This window comes from Anarhichas minor, unplaced genomic scaffold (assembly GCF_050575085.1).
Source record: "Anarhichas minor isolate MPS153535 unplaced genomic scaffold, ASM5057508v1 ptg000030l, whole genome shotgun sequence".
Taxonomy (NCBI): domain Eukaryota; kingdom Metazoa; phylum Chordata; class Actinopteri; order Perciformes; family Anarhichadidae; genus Anarhichas; species Anarhichas minor.
In genome coordinates, this window is record NW_027466476.1 from 10,130,541 (window position 1) to 10,149,857 (window position 19,317).

General features: G+C 40.0%; 2 protein-coding genes across 2 annotated transcripts; one reads left to right on the top strand and one right to left on the bottom strand.

The window, feature by feature from the left end:
• Positions 1–577: 577 nt before the first annotated feature.
• On the top strand, positions 578–4,917 carry ctsla (cathepsin La). The gene is made up of 8 exons (XM_076104408.1): positions 578–718; positions 1,663–1,797; positions 1,886–2,008; positions 2,333–2,485; positions 3,326–3,550; positions 3,734–3,902; positions 4,021–4,138; positions 4,485–4,917. The coding sequence occupies exons 2-8, from the start codon at positions 1,672–1,674 to the stop codon at positions 4,582–4,584; spliced, it is 1,014 nt and encodes a 337-aa protein (XP_075960523.1). The 5' UTR covers positions 578–718; positions 1,663–1,671; the 3' UTR covers positions 4,585–4,917.
• Positions 4,737–19,205, bottom strand: fbp2 (fructose-1,6-bisphosphatase 2). Its single transcript, XM_076104410.1, has 7 exons — positions 19,018–19,205; positions 17,972–18,134; positions 17,244–17,336; positions 15,962–16,102; positions 14,740–14,877; positions 9,313–9,432; positions 4,737–7,158 (listed from the first exon to the last, which is right to left on the bottom strand). The coding sequence occupies exons 1-7, from the start codon at positions 19,188–19,190 to the stop codon at positions 6,973–6,975; spliced, it is 1,014 nt and encodes a 337-aa protein (XP_075960525.1). The 5' UTR covers positions 19,191–19,205; the 3' UTR covers positions 4,737–6,972.
• Positions 19,206–19,317: the final 112 nt, after the last annotated feature.

Here is a 19,317-nt window from a genome sequence, read left to right on the forward strand (position 1 = left end):
CATTTACACTTGGATTGAATTATTTTGAATGTGCATTACATTTAATTGGTATTTCCTTTTATTTCTGCTGTCACAGCAAAACTTTCCCTGTATCTTTGTCTCATGCACATGAATACACATGAGAAGTCTTTCAGGAAACCATCGTCACGCAATACTGCTGCAGGTTGTCTGTAGTTGCCTTCTCTGATTACTGCAGAAAGCCGACACTATCCCATTCACTTCAATGCATTTGAACACACCGAGTGTTGAAGTAAAGGGGTTTATCTGCCCATTTCCAGTACCAACATACGGTTACACCTATTACAAGTAGTATTTTAGCCTTACATCAGATAATCTGAAGGTTAATTTGATCAAATAAAAGGTCTTTACTTGACCTATCTTTTAATTACAAGTCATTGTGATTATCAATTAAAGGGTCCTTATCAGTAAACAACAACGTTTTTGTTAACTGCAACAATCCTTCAGGAAAAGAGAGAGACACCCTGTCCTCTCTTCTCAAAAACCATTCCAGATGGAAGGAATCACGTGCGGCGATGACGTCACACGCCGGGAGGGGGGGACGGGGGGCGGGACCGTGAGTGGCGATAAACGAGGAGCGGACCAATCGGAGAGCTCGGTGGGACGTTTTTTCAGCTGCCAGTCAGGCCCTTTATAAAACTTTGTGTACCTCGGTGAGAGGTCAGTTTCTACTTCGACTGTGACTGTGAAGAGAATAACAGTAAGTTTTACATTTTATGTTGTTGCGCTTGCTTTCTTTTGTCGAAAAAAAAAATTATATACAAGACAAAAACATTGAAGAGTATTCGTTTCACAGGGATTGTTTCGTCATCAACCCAGATTTAACACCAGTGTCCTTTAAAAAAAAAGCCATTTTAAGCTAATATCTACTTTGAATGTATTTTTAGTTTAAAAACTACATTTGTTTTTGGTTTTATCTGCCAGTATTGACCGTCTTGTTTCATTCGGCTGCCTTTGTCTTTGTCTACCTCTCTGTAGCTTACATCAGCCATTGATAGTTTCTTCCCTTCGGCTTAAATTAAACATCTAGCAGCGGTGGATTCTGTGGAAAGGACCGCTATCTGACCGCCATTTAGTCGGAAGTTTCGCTTTTCTTTTCGTTTTCCTAGTCGTAATTTCGATGTGAGTGCCGGGTGGTTTCTTGGCTCTCCGCCGCCGCCGCAGATCTCGTGACTGCGAACAAAACAAACAGGTCCGGGGTGTTGTTGTTGCGATCCGTTTCTGCAACCTAACTTGCTGGGAAAAACAGCCCCGAAACAACCGGGTATTCTCCCATACACCCAGTATCGTATACTAATCTGCCTCGTGTGGTTTATAGCGGTTATTTAACCTAATCAGTGTCGGTATTCGGGAAATGACTGCTGTGTCTGTCGGGAATGTGCATTGCAGCTTTAATGCGGATTTCTTGATGAGTCATGGGAAAGAACAAACTGTCCTACAGACTATAAGAATGCATGAAGAGCATCACGATGGGGAAACGTGTTAGGAGAGAGGATTTCGATGGAAAACTTTCATAACGTCACGCTTTTCCTACGATATCGTGTCTTTTGTAATGGACGTCTATTTCCATGGGAGTCGGGCCTCGGGCCTCCCTCGGTGCTTCTTGGGAAATTGAGTCCTAACTTGTTTGTTTTGTTCCGGTAGGAAGCAACAATGCTGCCTCTTCTAGCCGTGTTGACCGTGTGCCTTGGAGCAGCCCTCTCGGCCCCCAGCCTGGACCCACAGCTGGATGACCACTGGGACCTGTGGAAGAGCTGGCACAGCAGGAAATATCATGAGGTGATCAATTGTCTCCCCCCCCACCGCGAAGCAGGCTGCTCCACTCTGAAAAAAACAATCTAAATGTTGTTTTTGTTTTGTTTTGCAGAAGGAGGAGGGCTGGAGGAGAATGGTGTGGGAGAAGAACCTGAAGAAGATCGAGATGCACAATCTGGAGCACTCAATGGGCTCACACTCCTACCGCCTGGGAATGAACCACTTTGGGGACATGGTGAGAAATGCTGTTTCAACACACGCACACGCACTCGTATCAGGGTTCTTTGTGAAGATCTGGAAGCCAAATGAAGCAAAGAAAACATGGTTTGATAAAACTAAAAGTGGCAACAATTGCTGAAAATGTAGCTACTTCAGTATTGAATTGTACGTCAAGCTCGGATTAACTAACAATCCATTGAAGTCTGCAGCTGAAACCACTCGAGTACACTTTTACAATCATAAACCACAGTCCTTAATCTTTAACTCTTTTATTTATTTATTTTATTTTTTTTTCACATTGGTCGTCGTCCTCTACTGACTGAACGTTGTCTTTCCACAGACTAATGAGGAGTTCAGGCAGCTCATGAACGGCTACAAGCTCAAAGCAGAGAGGAAGGTCCGGGGGTCCCTGTTCATGGAGCCCAACTTCCTGGAGGCCCCACGCTCTGTGGACTATAGGGACAAGGGCTTCGTCACTCCCGTTAAGGACCAGGTAAGAAACAAAAAACGGGTTGCCTCTTTTTTTCTTTTTCTTTTTTTTTTTTTTCTTTTTTTTTCTTTTTTTTGGTGCGTTTATGTCTCGTGTAGTCTCAGGACTTTCAGACAAGCTCACCTGGTGACTTATGAAATGTAGAAACGGCGTTTTTTTCCCCAGAACAGAAACAGCTTTAGTTAAGTCTTGTTAGAGCACAAACCTGGTCAGTTGTTGTAAACGCTGAACGTCACCACGAGCTCTTATTCTAACAGCTATGACATGATTGTAGGAGATACATGACCCATTAACAGCTGTTGGAGACATTCGGTAAACACGATTGCTCAACGCTGCAACTTTGAACAGTTGCATCGTTGCAGATTTTGCAGACATTAAAACAGTGAGGGAACTCTGCCCGCTGAAGTAACAGAGAGATAAGATGTCCGCTTGCAGGTTCTTTTTGTTATCTAGCTTCACACACTCCTCCTCCGCCCAGAATGTACAGTCTGTTCAGTATCGTGCATTAACAGCCTGTAAGGGGAAACCAGGTCGCTGTGGAGCAACCACCCTCGTTTACATTCGGGCAAAGTGCTGGAGTGCAACTTCCAATATCTTTTTATTTATAGACGCAACGTGCTTTTCCTAGTCAGGGAGATAAAGGGCAATAAAAAGATGCAGAGTGCAACAAGAACAACAATTAGGAGGAAATAAAACTATTGCTCTGTGACGTTTAAAGAGCTCTGAACTTCTTTAAGTCTATTTAATAATAGCAACAAAATGGCCGACGTCAGAAAGAGACACAAGAACATGAAAAATATGAATCTCACTCACTCACTCACTCTTTCTCTCTCTCTCTCTCAGGGTCAGTGTGGTTCCTGCTGGGCCTTCAGCACCACCGGAGCTCTGGAGGGTCAGCTCTTCAGGAAGACGGGCAAGCTGGTGTCGCTGAGCGAGCAGAACCTGGTGGACTGCTCCCGACCCGAGGGCAACGAGGGTTGCAGCGGCGGCCTGATGGACCAGGCCTTCCAGTATGTCCAGGACAACCAGGGCCTGGACTCTGAGGACGCATACCCCTACACTGGAACAGTGAGTGTCTCGAATATAGTTAAAGTCTCATGAGATATGTATGTGTATGTTTTGATAGTTGTGAAAGGAGCATAACAAACTGCAGACACAGCACATTTTATAACTTAATGATCCTTTATCAGAATATATCGGGTTCAGGTCTGTCCCACTCACCCTCTTCTTCTCTTCCTCCTCCTCCTCCAGGACACCCTGCCGTGTAAATACGACCCCGCGTACAACTCTGCCAACGACACAGGGTTCGTGGACGTCCCGAGCGGTAAGGAGCACGCTCTGATGAAGGCCGTCGCCACCGTGGGACCAGTTTCTGTCGCCATCGACGCCGGTCACGAGTCCTTCCAGTTCTACCAGTCGGGTCAGTTCAAGACACTTTTTTTCTCTTTGCGAGTATCTGTGTTTTTTTTTTGTTTTTTTCAGATCTATTTTGTGCTCGTATGTAGCTGACTGGTTGTTGTTTTTTTGTTGTATTTTAGGAATCTACTTCGATAAGGAGTGCAGCAGCGAGGAGCTGGACCACGGCGTGCTGGTGGTGGGGTACGGCTTCGAGGGAGAAGATGTGGACGGGAAAAAATACTGGATCGTAAAGAACAGGTCGGTGGAAACCGCTGAGTGTTTAGAATCACAGTGGAAGACATTACAGTCTGCTGTACTTTTATTTTTTCAGGTCTAAGTACTACCTGAATAAAAAGTAGTACCAGTAGTAGGTGTCTCAACTGACAAGGAAACAGTATATTTAGCAATTTAAGGGGAAAGTATTTATAAGGGGTTGTAACTTTGTCCGATTTTTGTAAGATTTTTATCTCAAACTCTTTTGTAGATGAATTGTTGCAGAAGAAGTAATCCCACAAATGAGCTAAGGCTAGCTCGTTAGGCTGTTAATTAAACCTCTCTACTCGACTGCAGGCTGTAATTCTTTGTCTTCTTTGTCTTCTTGCAGCTGGGGTGAAAAGTGGGGAGCCGACGGCTACATCTTGATGGCTAAAGACAGAAAGAACCACTGTGGAATTGCGACAGCAGCCAGTTATCCTCTCGTCTAACGTTTGCACAGCTCCACTTTTAGGTCAAAAATAATTGCAATAGTTTTGGCTGACAGCGACGGACGCGGCTTCAGTCGGAGCGACGACTTCGGCAGGAGATTGTACGATGTTTTAAGAGGAGAAACACTGTTGTTTTTAGGGAAATGGCGCTATTTTGTGTCTGGCTGATTTTTATGCCACGTTTTATTTTGTCTGAAAACATTTTAGTCGTGTTTTATTCTTTGTAAATATGCGTATCTTACTTGGTAAGTGATAAATTGACTTGCTTCGGTCATTGTAAATGATTCTTGATTTCTACTTTTTCTGTGATCAATTAAAGTTGTGAAACACTAACTTTGGGTTTTTGGACTTTTTAAAGCTTCTTGCCGCGTTTTTGACAGCTTCTTAAGATGATGTTTGATCTGCTTTTACAAAATGTCAAATTAAAGTTCTGATTATTGATTCTGTAACAATGCAGTTGATTCATAGGGAAACAAAGTCGGCCCTTCACTGCAGGGGAGAAGTGTGTTATACGTAAAGCCATGAGGCGATAACTAGTACTGCAACTAATGATAACTGAATAAATGAAGGTTACTATAAACTGATCATTCATTACGTCTATTGTCGTATAATTGGGGCCCGAGCACTGATAACGTCGGGCCGTGAACGCTCTATTGAAACTAAAGGAATTATTATTTTTCTCTCAAATGAATTTCCTTTTTGGGGGTTTTATCATATTGCAAAATGCAAACAAAACAATGTACTCGTAAGAACAAACCTGTCAGCCATTCATTCATGGAAAAAAACAAAGCTCTCTGGTATTACAATCTGGTAATTTTGTAAAAATTAGAGGACTTGTGCTTTTCTTGACATTGGTTGCATTAAAGTAAATACAATTTGCTCCAGCTTTACACATTTATGCCTCAATTATTATCCAAAGAATATTCTTTACTGAAATGATCCGTTCTGGAAATTGAGTATATTTTATAAGTATATTTTTTACTGTTAATACTTTTTTACTGAAGTAACATTTTGTATGCTGGACTTCTACACTGGAGTATTGCTACTTTTACTCAAATAAGAGATCTGAATACTTTGTCCAAAACTGTTAAAGCTTAATTAAGCTTTCTGCTTTTGTTACTTTAGGTCAGATGTGCCCGCTGACTGACCCGAATCCCAGTATTAGTCTTAACAGTAAAGCCGGTCAGGTGTGTGTGTGTGTGTGTGTGTGTGTGTGTGTGTGTGTGTGATTCTGTAACATATTTACTTCACCTCTGAGTTCAGTCCAGACTGATACGCAGAACAAACAGTGAGAGCGGCTGTAAGACTGTTGTGTAACTTAAAAATAAAGGACAAGAGAGAGCGAGAGTGATTAAAGGGCCAGTTCACCGAATCTCAAAAACATATTGTCTCACTTACCCTCTGGTGGCGTCCAGCTAAACAGATTTTGGGTTTAATAATCCAAAATTTTGAGAATTCTGACGCTGCTCTAAAACAATGGAGGTGAATGGAAATTAATTAATTTGTGTTCAAAGCTCAAAAATGACAAAAATGCGGCTACCATTAGAAACTGAGGTCAGGTTTTAGAAGCTTTTAAAACAACACACTTTGATGTGTTTTAACAACACTTTGATGTACATTTACAGTTCAATTCTAACTGTATTATACTTATTCTGTATGTTGCTGTGAAAGTGATGCTTTCTGGGAGTCATAACGCTTGCTCCCATGATCCCAACAGTCAAGTGTTTCTTTTCACAGTAATTCACTGTTTCCCGCTGACAAACGATTACGTTTTTACTCCAATAAGTTACTGCATTTCTCCGACACAGTAGAGATACTTAAAATAATGTAATTTTATAATTTAATTAGTTTGATACTGCAGATCGTACACTAGCTTGATGACAAAATTGCTGCAAAAAAAAGTGTCTTCTGGAGCATTGCTTCATAAAAGGTGGAATAAATCAGATTGTGACCTGAAAGCTGAGAAAATGTAGGTGAAACGAGTGTTAAAAGTGTTAAAACTTTACTTTATCAACAGGTCAATTTCAGCATGTTGCACAAACTGAGAAACATTTTTTTAACTTCAAAAACATTTGGCAGAACAAAACAATAATCATTTGTTTTGAAAAATGTTTAGTTTAATGACTTAAATGTCGAGATACAAGGACAAGCTGAAATGTAAGGAACGCTGTAGGACACACTTCTGATGATCACAAATTAAACCCTCATTAAGTAACAATTTGTCATTTTCTGCAACCATACAAAAATATTGTTATATTTGATATTATTATATTGAAATATTTTTCTATGATCCTTCTAGACATTTGACAACTCAAACACTTTTATAGTAAATTGCAAAACAATGATCGAAACAAAAGTCTGGCCTCTCAGCGAAACATTTAAAGTAAATTACTGGTGCTTCTTGACAAAGGTCAGGAACTCGTTGACGTCATCGGGGGAGCCGACCACGAAGGGCACCCGCTGGTGGAGGCTCTCGGGCTGGATGTCCAGGACCCTCTGGGTGCCGGTGGAGGCGACGCCTCCCGCCTGCTCGATGAGGAAGGCGATGGGGTTGCACTCGTACAACAACCGCAGCTTTGGGGAGACAATTTAAAAGAAAAATACAGAAAGACACACAAATTAAACAGGATCGTTGTTTTGCAGTCAAAAGCTTTGTACGTTTATTTTTCATACAGTATTTTTAGGGAGGAATAGCAGTTTCCTCTTTAAAGTGCTTTGTAAAAAGTAAATATTTATATTTCTGTCAAAGTCATTAAATGTTATCAGACTTTGATGTAGCGTATTGCTGCTAACAGGTGAATATACCTCTCTAGAAGCATTGGTGGAAGAAGTACTCGAATCTTTTACTCAACCAAAGCAATACTACAGTGTACAAATACAAGTAAAAGTCCTTCTGTATGACGAAAGAGTTGTGACGTTAGCATGAAAGCATGGTGGGATTAGCAAGCATGAAAATTTCAGTCATATCATTTAGATCAATGTTTTCAAAACACGTTATAATGTGCAATTACTCTTTAACTTCATTGTGCTTTAACAGAGGTGGAAGTAGATCTTTTTGTGCCTGTTTATTCAAATTTATTTTATTTAAAACTGATGAAACAAGGAAACTAAAGATTGCCACTGTTTTTATAATGTGCTTTATAAATAGATAGCCTAGCCTTTATGTCCAGTATGTAACACCTACAGTTAAAGGTCAGTTACGGTCTGTGTGACAACCTGTGTGCTGTAATGTTTTCAGGATCTTTGAGGTCAAAGAATCCACCACACTTTAACCACGTGCTGGTATGAATGTAAATAAAGACATTAGGTTCAGGATAAATGGATCACAGCTGACTGGAAGAAAACGGGTTGTTGTTTATCTTTTATGACCAGCCTTGACTTTCTCTGAGCTTAATTTATCACAGGAGGAGAAACCCCCCCCTCCAGCCTCAGGTTGCAAACGTCCCAAGTACAGTTTGTCTTTGAGGGTGTGAGTGTCAGTTAAATCTGGGAGGTGACAGGAACCAGTGCCTCGGGCTGTGGAGCTTTATAATCAGGTCTATCTGGACTCCAAGTTTGAATGATTTTTGAGTCGATAGCAGATCTCTTCATTAGAAACACTAAAAGAGACTGAGGCACATTGTGCTACTTGAACAATGACTGGTGCATTAATATACCAGTTTACACTGTACACTGGGTTCATACATATCTTTCTCATGTGTTGGCTAAGGAAATTTTGGGGGTTTGTGTAGGGCTTTTTAAATTTTAATTTGTTTTAAGTATAGCCAAAGTTTTTGTAGTTTGAATCTACCTATGTTTTCTTTTTATTCACAAGGTGGAATGACAATTATTATTTTGAGTCTTTGAAGACGACTCAGAGAATTATTTTTTTACAGACTATATTTGTCGCGTAAAAATAAACACATTTTCTACTTCAGAATATTTCCTTGTGTGTGAGGTATAGAGTTCTACAGGCACGCATATGTTCGTAGGCCAACCTGGAAGTTAGCATTGCACTGGTTTCCTCGACAAAAAGCAAATGGGATTTTTTTCTTTGGATTATTGCAGAAAATAAACTTTGTGGCAAACAAACGTTATACTTGCAATGTTTTGTTCGGCAAGATAATCTTCACAAATGAAGACCACATTTATGCTTTTTAAAGCATAACTGCCATCACTAGAAGTAAAACGCAAACGCAAGGCTATAAACAAACTTCACATCAACACCACTAAGCTAAAGACAGAATAGTTGGCGTGATGGTGTTTTGTATTCTCATTTAGCCACTTGTCAGCAACCGCCTTTTTTAAGACAAGTTAAAACTTCAAATTTCCCAAGAGCGGTATCTACCAGGGGTAAAACATTAAAACCTCTTAAGCCTGTGTTAGCCGCAGACCTTATTGCAGGCATTTAACCATAAACCCATTCAAAAAAACATTGACTTTGACACGAGGGAACCATAAGTGCAAATTGTTGACTCATTTGCGGGTTTTAGGACTCATTCCTGCAGAACTCTATATACGTAGGTGGTGGTGGTGGTTTTAGTGGGAGAGTCAAAAGTCTAGAGCCAGGCTATACCCCATCTGTGACTGGCCCAAACTAACATTTTATCATATTTGAATTATCTTAATTAGTGTTTTTAAGTAGGATATGATACTGTGGTCAGTTAAATCAATCCAAAATGCTTTTGTGTTTTAATAATCTGACAACTGTGGCGGTGGTAACGTGGCTTTGCAGAGGTCGGTGGTTACCTTTCCCTTGGGGCTCTTCTCGTTGGCGGGGTACAAGAAGATCCCTCCGTAGGCGATGGTGCGGTGAACGTCTGACACCATAGAGCCCACATAACGAGCTCCGTAGGGAGCGCTGCCATCCTGTAGGGAGTAGTGGTACATTTAAATATTAGTGTAGTGAAGAATGTGTTTGAACAGTGGCGTATATCTCACATTTGTTGAATGATTTTTGATGGTCCATGACTCCATTTTAAGTGTCCCATAATTCCAATAGTGGAAGAAGTACTCAGATATTGTACTTTAGGTTCTATTTGTAACAATTAAGATGTATTATTTGATTTCTGTGTGAAGGACTTGGGATGGTTTTGCCGGTAAAATCCAAAAGGATGTGACGTTGATAGATAGATAGATAGATTATATACTATCTTACTACGCACGGCGCCATCTTACTTATCCGTGCTTCAGCTCCCTTACAGCGCCAACAGTGTTTAGCTAACATAGCAAAATACTGCCTTGAGTAGATACGGTCTGCTAATTCATCCATGTGGCTGATAAATTGTCTAGCTTGTCGTTTGAAATAACGTCAGCGAACATTACCAAGCAACCAACGCCAAATCCATGCAGCGTAGCTACATTACAGCTAGCTGGCTAACCTTAGCTTGCTTCCTCGCTAACGTTGTAGCTAGCAAAATACTATGGTCACAAGCTAAAAAAGTCATAGTTTAGCATGTCGAATATAGTCATAAATATGTCACAGTATAGAATGTCATAAAAACATTAAAAGTATAGTACATCGTAAAAAGTCATAGTAGTAAAATGTAAATTGTTATAATAATTAATAGAAAGACTTATTATTATTATTTGTCTTAATAACTATTATCCACCAAATAATTCAGTTCAAAACAGTTTTTAGGTCTTAAATCCATCAACTGACTAATTCCCAAACTCAGGAGCAGGTGAGATTTGGGTGTGGCTATAGTCACCATACAGTACACGGGATGCACTATATTAGCATTTGAATATGAATTTGCAAACATAGACAGCTTAACAATGTTAAAAGGATAATTTGCGGAGTTAGTTGCAACAGCTTAAACTTTTGCTGTGACTTGTGTGAAATTTATTTTGTAATATACAGTGTTATTTCATTACTGCTAATGGGTCATAATGTGTGGAGTTTTGTGAAAACTGTGCCATGGAAAACATGGTGAACGCTGGACTAGCAAATAGTGAATATTCATAAAAGGAGACATTATCTGCCCTTGAGAATAGAATAGAATAGAATAGAATGCTGGATGTAACATGAATGTGTTCTTTGACTCGAAAAAATTAGATGGTTGACGTGTCATCTTATGTATGAAGCCAGGTCTTGTGCAAATTAACCTCAGTACCTTCACAAACTCCACAGAGGACAGCTGGACAGCTGTGAGAGTCAGAGGTGGGCCATGGCAAAGCACTGCTCATAATTTACAGTAAATTTGTATTTTATTTGACTGTGGTCGGGCTTCCTGGGGACAGGAAGTCTGTCTGACAGTCTGCCTCAGAGCTCACTTCAGGCTTCCGGTGTGTCCGATGTAGGATGCTGTGGTAAGATACAAGATACTCCTGTCGTGTAAACCAGTAGCATATCTGACCTGTAACTTTGGATTCAGAATAGACTTTGACTGCTACCACTTTTCATAATTTGGCTCAGGATGTTTGGTGGTACCATAATGATTTTAGGATTACCAAATCCCTCCTTGAATATCAAATTGTTCACATTGATTATTTACTGAGAGTAAAGCACAGTAAAACTTAAGAGAGCTGTCATGGCCAGGCCGTGCCCCCTGCTTGTCCTGTGTGTGTGTGTGTGTGTGTGTGTGTGTGTGTGTGTGTGTGTGTGTGTGTGTGTGTGTGTGTGTGTGTGTGTATGTATGTGTGTGTGTGTGTGTATGTGTGTGTGTGTGTGTGTGCTCCGACCCGACCTCCTCCCGGCTTCCTGACTACAATTCACCTCCCCTGCCCAGTCAACCCAGCTGCCTTCCATCAACTCATCACTCAACAGTATATCTACCCCGGTTCTTCATCCACTCTTCTCCAGATCATTGTTACAACTTAACGTGGTAGTTCGTTCGTTCTCGGCCGCTCTGTTTGAAAGTATTTCAGAGTTTTTTCCGCAAGTGTCTTTTCTTTGCATTGACCCTGTCTTCCTGTTCCTGCAGTTTGGTTCATCCTCGTGGTTCCCCAGTCTGCCTGCCCTGCCTCGTCCTGCCTGGGTTCCACCCTCGCCCTCCTTGGATTCCCCTGCTCGCTGTTCCCTCACTGTTTTCCCCTTGTGCTTTCCCTGTAAATAAACCCTGTGACAAGAGCTTTGCTTATAGGAGTGATATTTTGAAATATAGTATTTATAATAATACAGTTGTTAAATGATAAACTTAAAGTTGCTGGGGTTCAGAGTGATTGACACATCAAGTTTTACTACATATTTGTGTTCTCCTGTATACATTTTAATCTAGTATAGTAAAAACAAAAGGGTAATATATATAAACAGGTCAGTCAGGCAGCTTATTTAAAAGTTGCAGCTACAGCAGATCATGAGTCATTCTGACCTGCCGACGAAGAAAAGCTGAACAGCAAACAACAGACGGGTCAAACTCCGTCTGCAGCAGCTGCAACACATTAATCCTGCTGCGTTACACACACCGACAAAAACAAGTTGTGCTTGCGGATCTCTCTTGATTTAAAGAGCTTCTTTACTTCATTTCACCATTTTTCATCCCAACGTGATGAACATGACATGACATGACATGACAACGTGATGCACAGTCATGTGCTTGCTGAGTCACATCCCAGTCATCATGAGGGAGTGGTGCCGAAGTGTATTTCACCAAAAAACAGACCCTCCCACACTACACACTGAGAAAACACATCCAGCTGGCAGCAGTTCAGACAGCGTGAAACTTCCTAAAATAAAGGAGAAGAGAATGCAAAAAAAAACCTAGAGTAGATGGAGTAGCAAGAGAGTGTGGGAAAGTTGTGAATGAAATTATCTTTAAAATACCTCACACGTCCTGAAAGTTTATCAGCGCTGACGGCAGAGGAACCTTCTTTAACTTTCATTATTAGACAATTAACCATCCAGAGTTAAAATGCTTTTTGGCTCCTAAATGAACACATAGTACATATTTTACTTTGATGTTGTGCCTCTGGCAGATGGTTTAGGAAGTAATGAAAATATTTCTCTAATAGTAAGAAAGATCAGTTATTATAATATCAGTTTTTCCTGATTTTCCACACTTTAATTTAGAAAGTAATTCAGTATTTGCAACACGAGACGGTGAGAGTTTTGTTTGGAGAACACCTGTTTTACAGAAGAGCAGAGAGGATTTGATACTAACGCTGCAGGTATTTAAAAAAAGAAGAAAGGACATCGTCTTTAAACTAGATTCAAACTTCCATGTGAGTCTTTCCAGCAACATTTTACGTTCCCAGTTCAAACCTGTGAGACACGTTTCTGCTATTTGGACGCACATAGTGAGTAATGAGTGCGGTTTACTGCTGCGTCATGATGGTTGAGTAAAGTGTCACATGACGATGAGTAGTAGTAGTAGATATTAGTAGACACATTCTCTGTTTCCATGCCTAAGATACAACATTACAATCTATCAGAGGAAGATAAAACTGACACTTAACATTCAGCAGGTCTTTAAGGAAACATGACTGCGTGACAATTGTTTTGTTGTTCACTTTGAGCTGCAGTTTGTGTGTGAAAGCGTCTGTATAATAATGCCCCTGTTTGTAAGGTATGTACAAACATTAAATGAACATCTTTAATACCATGAAAAGCAATGCAAGTTTTATAAGATACAAAAGAGTAAAATAAAATAGAATTACACTTAAAGTGCAGTTTAAGATATGAACAAATAGTCCCAAATGATGAGAACAGAAACAGAAAAGTTTTAATCCCGTTTTAAATCTAAAAGAACTGAAAGTCAGAGCCGACCTCAAGTTTTATTTCCAGGTATGTGGTGCACAAAACCCGAAAGCTGCTCCGATGTGAGCAAACGCAGCTGCGAGCAAGAAGAATACAAACAGACATCGATATCAATGGAAGTGTTTGACGCATACGCAGTAAACTGGACGCAGGAGAAGTTTATTGCTACAAGAGTGGATTGAATTATCTTTTTTTTGTTGATGCTTTGATACTTTTGTTTACTTTATTTTCCATTACGTTGTTGGAATCACTGATGTGCATACAAGGTGTTTACAGCTGCTGTTCTCAAACTAACCTTTCAGAGCTTACGGGCCGTGTTTAAGACTCCAAATACAGACTCTAAGTGAGTTTTTCCTCTAAAACAAGTCGGTTGAGGCTGTTTGAATGATAAAAAAATGTATAGAAAATAGAAAATGCTCAATTTTGGGCAACTTTTGTGAAGAAGAAGCCTCAGGGACGGACATTCAAGCTGACATATCCTTTCATAAAAGTGCTCTGATGACCTGACGAACTTTGCTCGTCAGGTTTGTGGCTGCAGAAGTGCTGAGTCTGGAGATCAGAGTTTCCAGATGAGAGGCTGCAGTTTCCTGAGGAACACAATGTTTTCCTGCAGTAAACTGTGTCGCCATCCTGCAGCTCAGCTGACCGGGCTTCATGCTGTCTGAACCCGAGTGTCATGATGGATCACATGTCTGTGGGTCAGGATGGTCACTGTTCGGCCTCTCTGTCTGTGGTACCTGACTGCATGAAGCATCTCTTACTTTTACCTCATAAACACAAGGTTTTCACCTCAAATGTCATCTAGAAAGTCTTTTATATTGACCAGATATGTAAAATAAAGCCACATTCTGCATCTGAAGTTGCTCTTTGTTGCTATCATGACTTCCTGCCACTTTAATTTAGAATAAAAGTGTAAAAACAACAGTTAAAATGCAAACAATCGGTTGTCGCTCAGTCTATTTGAGCTGCAGCGAACCCTCTGCCAACTAGATTTAATATTTATCCGACACACAACACAGAAAACATACAACTTGGAGGAGATGCTTGTTCAGTTACACTTGTTTTAACTTATATTCAGGAGTTTTTCATGTCACATAAACATGAGCAGCCTCCCCTCTGCAAACCAAATGCATTAACCAATGTACCTGTAGTGCTACCTCAACAATTATGGATATAATGGAATACAAATAAATACAATGAAATAAATAAAGTAAGAAAAGAAAAAAGAGAGTTCTGTCATCGCCTGTATTAATGAAGACCCGGCCAACCAGATTTTAACTTGAGTTTTCTTCGAAAAGGCAAATTATTTCACTTTTCACAATAAAATGAACATATGTGAAAAGCAAATTCCTTATTTAAGCTGAAAAGGACAATTTGTCAAAAGAAGAATGTAATAGATTTCTTTTTTTTGCATTGTAACATAAATTTACATTTATAGCAGTTTGTGATGTTTGTGAAGCTTTGTGACATGCTCTGACCTCGGGGTACTTCTTGTGCTTGAGGTACTCGTTGATGGACGGGTGGAAGTACTTTGCGTATCCCTCGTTAAGACTGTAGATCTTCCCCTTCGGCTTGATCTTCACGTTCTTCTCAGTCAGGATGAACTCGCCGATGGCCTGAAGAACAAGAAGGATACGTTTAGGTGGAAAGAAAACATTTTATAATAACCTAAATATACTTATGGAGAGACCGTCCATTAAACAATGCCAGAGAGAAGTCTGCAAAATACACGGTCTGTATTATAATGTATATCATAACTGACTTTAGGCCTGAGGACTTCTCGTGTTGGTGGATTTCATGCTTGAAAACAGAACAACACTGGTTTTCTAGGTTTCTGGATGCAACAACAACAAGATTACTTTCAAACATGCTTTGAACCTTTTCATCCCATAATAACTAAAGCTGCCCCGGCTGTTACCTCTGAGCCACATAATAAAAAGAAAAAGATACATTTTAATCTGGAATAAGATGCAGGATACGACACGGATAACTCGTATGATATAACTGAGTGAAAGGGAACAAAAGCAAAAAGTTTTTAACTAAAACCAATTTAGTACTAACCATCTAACGCTGAAGGAGGTAACACGATGTTGATTAAGCCTCTGGCCCACTGATGAAAGTACTGCAATATTTATATATTTACAGTATTACAAACTGTGTGAGAACAGTTTTTCTCCATTTTATACACACAGAAAGTGGAACTATGCACAAAATTCTGAAAACGTGAAGCTCATGCATCACAAAATTAATGCAACTAGTTGTGATTGTGCAGTTTTTCTGCAAAAATAAACAAAAAGATGGATGAATAAAAGCCTCCAGACTCCAGACACAGTCAACCAGGAGTCAGATCTTGAAGGACTTTAAAATGATGAAAAGATGTTTAAGAAAAATGATATTGAAAAGCCTCCAATACATACACAAAACAACTTGTTTGTCTTTATATTCATGCTGGACTTCTTTAAGGATTTAAACGAGACAAGTATCCAATAAACACGGGTTTATGTGTGTGTACAGTCCCTGATAACAGAGTGGAGCCGTGCAGCGTGGAGGAATGATTGACAGGATAAAAGTGTGTTTTCTCAAATAAAAGCAGCTATAGGGCCATAAAAGCATATAAACAGTGACATCAAGAGACACTCATGTTGAGGAGGAGACAGCAGAGAGACCAGAGGAGGCGTCCGCTAGCAGTGAAGTACTCACGGGGTCCAACATGAAGAAGTTGAGGCCGGCTCCGGTGCTGAGGGCCACCAGGGTGGCGCTGCCGTACAGAGTGTAGCCCGCACACACGATGTTGTTTCCCGGCTGCAGGGCGTCTTTCTCTGTGGGCTCCCCCTCCGACACCTGAACCAGGAACATGAAGACATGAAGACACGAAGGCATGAACACGTGAATACAGGTTTCCTGCAGTCCTTCAGTTCTCCAGGTACCACAAATATAGAAGAGTCGGTTTTAAGAACTGTATACTAAAATATTTACAGCAAAAAAAGGTTTAAACAGCAACAGTGAGGGAGATAAATGGGGCCACGTGTTCTAAATCTGCTATTGGTCAAACAACAACAACAACATGATATCCCTAATATCACAATTTAAATTAAAATACTGTAAATTCAGAGAAACAGTTAAGAAAAACAAACATTATTCCAATATATGTATATCCAAGTCTCAGTTTGTCTATAAGTTGTAGTTTGCGATAAAAAAGACATTGAGCATATACACAAAACTGTAAAACAAACAAACAGACTAATACAAAGTATTTATATTCAATCATACTAACATTTGTATATCCTACACTAACAGAGATGACAGTACGTCTATATTTGTATATTTCTTGCATGGTTTCTCTGCTTGCTGATCCAAAACAGACTGTAAATCCTGCAAGTACTGAGTGACTGACTTCACGTGCAGTTTAAGAAGATGAAAGTCAGATTAGCTGGACAGCAGTGCCCCCTTGTGTCTGCAGAGTGTTACTGCACTTCTGTAAATATCCTTTTATGTAACATATTAAACTATTCACTGACACTCACATACTCAACTTTCATAATATGTGATCGAGTCTACTAATGTCATATATATCTCATTATTATTATTTATTTTATTTAAAAGAATATTTGTATATATGTATCTACACATGTATATGTATATATTATATTTGTATATTTAAGGAGAATATTCGTTGCTCTTGATGCCCTTAATGTATTTTATTTATTATTATTTGGCGTATTCATCCTTCTAAAATTGCATGAAATGTAATAAATCGTTCTTAGTGAACTAAATACATTCAGATGACAGAATATTCATGATAATCACAATCAGATCATCAGTTTTTACTATCCTTTACTAGAACAATACATGATTTATCTTATAATTTATATGTGTGGAAGGATCCTCATGACCTTTAACCTCCTTTTAAACAAACAATAAAATAACATTTATACGTATACCAGTGAATATAAACCCTTTGTGATGGTTTATCTAGACTCACCCGTTTGTAGATGGCAAATATGGTGCCGATAGAAGCCAAGCAGTCGATGTTACTGGATCCGTCCAGAGGGTCAAAACACACCACGTACTTCCCCTGTGACAAACAAACTACATATTATTATTATTATAGAAGTATTAACTAATCCAGGTGAACAGGGTTACATTGTTTTGTTTTACAAGTTTTCAGGAATTTGATGCTTAAATATGCAAATGAGGCATTATCTTATTAAATATGTTCTAATGTGCAAATATTTCCAGAACAGAAGTCTGAACATTGGATAAAGAGTAATAATCACAACAGGTGGATTCTTTCAGCTGCGTCTCATTAACTCACTTCAGTGGAAACAAGAGGGAACTCGTTTCACCTTTAAAGTGTGAAGAACGACTTCACACTGTTGCATCAGATGAGATCATATACTTTGCTGCTGCTAATCACACAACTATGTCACGTCACTTATATAAATATAAGTACAACACTGGTCATAGCTGCTGTGTATGTCTATATACAGCTTGCCTTGTAATTTTGACTTTAAAAACAAAATCATAACATTATTCTTGACTGTATTTCATATACTTCTACTTATTTCTGTATCTGTACATTGTTCTGTCCTTTTAATAGAGATATACCTTATTGTGAATTATAAGGTTCCTTCACAAAATGCCTATCTAATGCAGGTTAAAACAATAAGTCCTGAGTTAACCCATCATGGTGTCGTCGTGTCCACTCACCCTCTTGTCTTTGGGCGTGATGATGAGCTCCTTGTTCTCCTCAGACACCATGCAGCAGGTGCCGTAGGAGGCCTGCAGCATGTTGATCACCAGGTCGTTAGACAGAACGTCCAGCTTCTTCACATCGTCCCCCGTCACGTTCACGGAGCCCGCCAAGCCCTGCCTGTGTGGACCAACCAGTCAATCAATCAGTCAATCAGCCAATCAATCAATCAACCAGTCAATCAATCAGTCAATCAGCCAATAAATCAATCAACCAGTCAATCAATCAGTCAATCAGCCAATCAATCAATCAACCAGTCAATCAATCAGTCAATCAGCCAATAAATCAATCAACCAGTCAATCAATCAATCAATCAGCCAATCAATCAAATGTTTAATCTTTGTTTTGAAACGTGCTATATAAATAAAGTTTATTAAGTTTGAAGGTACTTGATGGTCTTTAAGGATGGTTACAGGCTGTGTTTCCCTCTCAACAAGCTTTTTTAAAATGTATTATTATATATATTTATATTATGGATGGGGCTACACTTCCATCCATAATATAAATACAAGGCTCCACTCTTCTCCTTTTCAGCCTCCCAATGAATTCACACAATTCTCCAGATTCTCTCCAACGTCAATTCCCTCCACAAACAGCTGGTTATCTCGCTAGAAAAGCTGCACAATCTTTTCTTTTTTCTCACATTAGTGTGTTGAAATGGACCTAAAATCTCACAAAGCTCTCTAGTCTTTGCTCACAATGCAGCAGCGTGACTTCTACAGAACACACAGAACAATATCAGTCATATCAGCACCGTCTCCCTCGGCCCCTCGAATCTCTCTCTGGCTCCTAAATCGAATAACTTCAGCGAGACGCTGAATTCCTACCAGCTGTTCTGCAGCTGATATTGACCTCTGACCTCTGACCTCTTCGCAGAGGGACGCAAGCAAGCGCAAGTAGTTTACTAAAGATCAAATCTGCACGAGTCTTTGCTTAATCATATGTATCACAGTCAGTAATGCACGGGTGCATGTCAATGGTTCCCATTAAGCCTTTTACTTACAGGTGGTTCAGGCCTGCCTTGCGCACAGCAGAAGAAATGGCTTTGACGGCGGTCAGGATGGCGTTGATGAGCTGGGTCAGCTCGCCGGTCGCCCCCTTAGCCTGGCGGCCGGTCTCGATGATGAACCGGGTCAGGGTCCATACGTCCGTGTCAAACTCCGACTGGTCCGACATGCTGGCTTCTGGTTTCCTTCTGTTCTTCCTGGGCGAGCAGCAGAGCGGACAGGCGGCGAGTGAGCGACCTCATTACCAGCCGCGTCCTTTTCATGCCCAGGGCCATGACGGCAGGCCAAGGGGAGCT

Excerpts from the sequence above, each read along its gene's own strand:
- ctsla (XM_076104408.1), top strand. The coding sequence starts at position 1,672 with ATGCTGCCTCTTCTAGCCGTGTTGACCGTGTGCCTTGGAGCAGCCCTC. Across the intron at positions 3,551-3,733 it reads CATACCCCTACACTGGAACA|GACACCCTGCCGTGTAAATA; the intron begins GTGAGTGTCTCG and ends CTCCTCCTCCAG. Across the intron at positions 3,903-4,020 it reads CTTCCAGTTCTACCAGTCGG|GAATCTACTTCGATAAGGAG; the intron begins GTCAGTTCAAGA and ends GTTGTATTTTAG.
- fbp2 (XM_076104410.1), bottom strand. The coding sequence starts at position 19,190 with ATGTCGGACCAGTCGGAGTTTGACACGGACGTATGGACCCTGACCCGG. Across the intron at positions 17,337-17,971 it reads TCACGCCCAAAGACAAGAGG|GGGAAGTACGTGGTGTGTTT; the intron begins GTGAGTGGACAC and ends TGTTTGTCACAG. Across the intron at positions 16,103-17,243 it reads TATTTGCCATCTACAAACGG|GTGTCGGAGGGGGAGCCCAC; the intron begins GTGAGTCTAGAT and ends TTCCTGGTTCAG.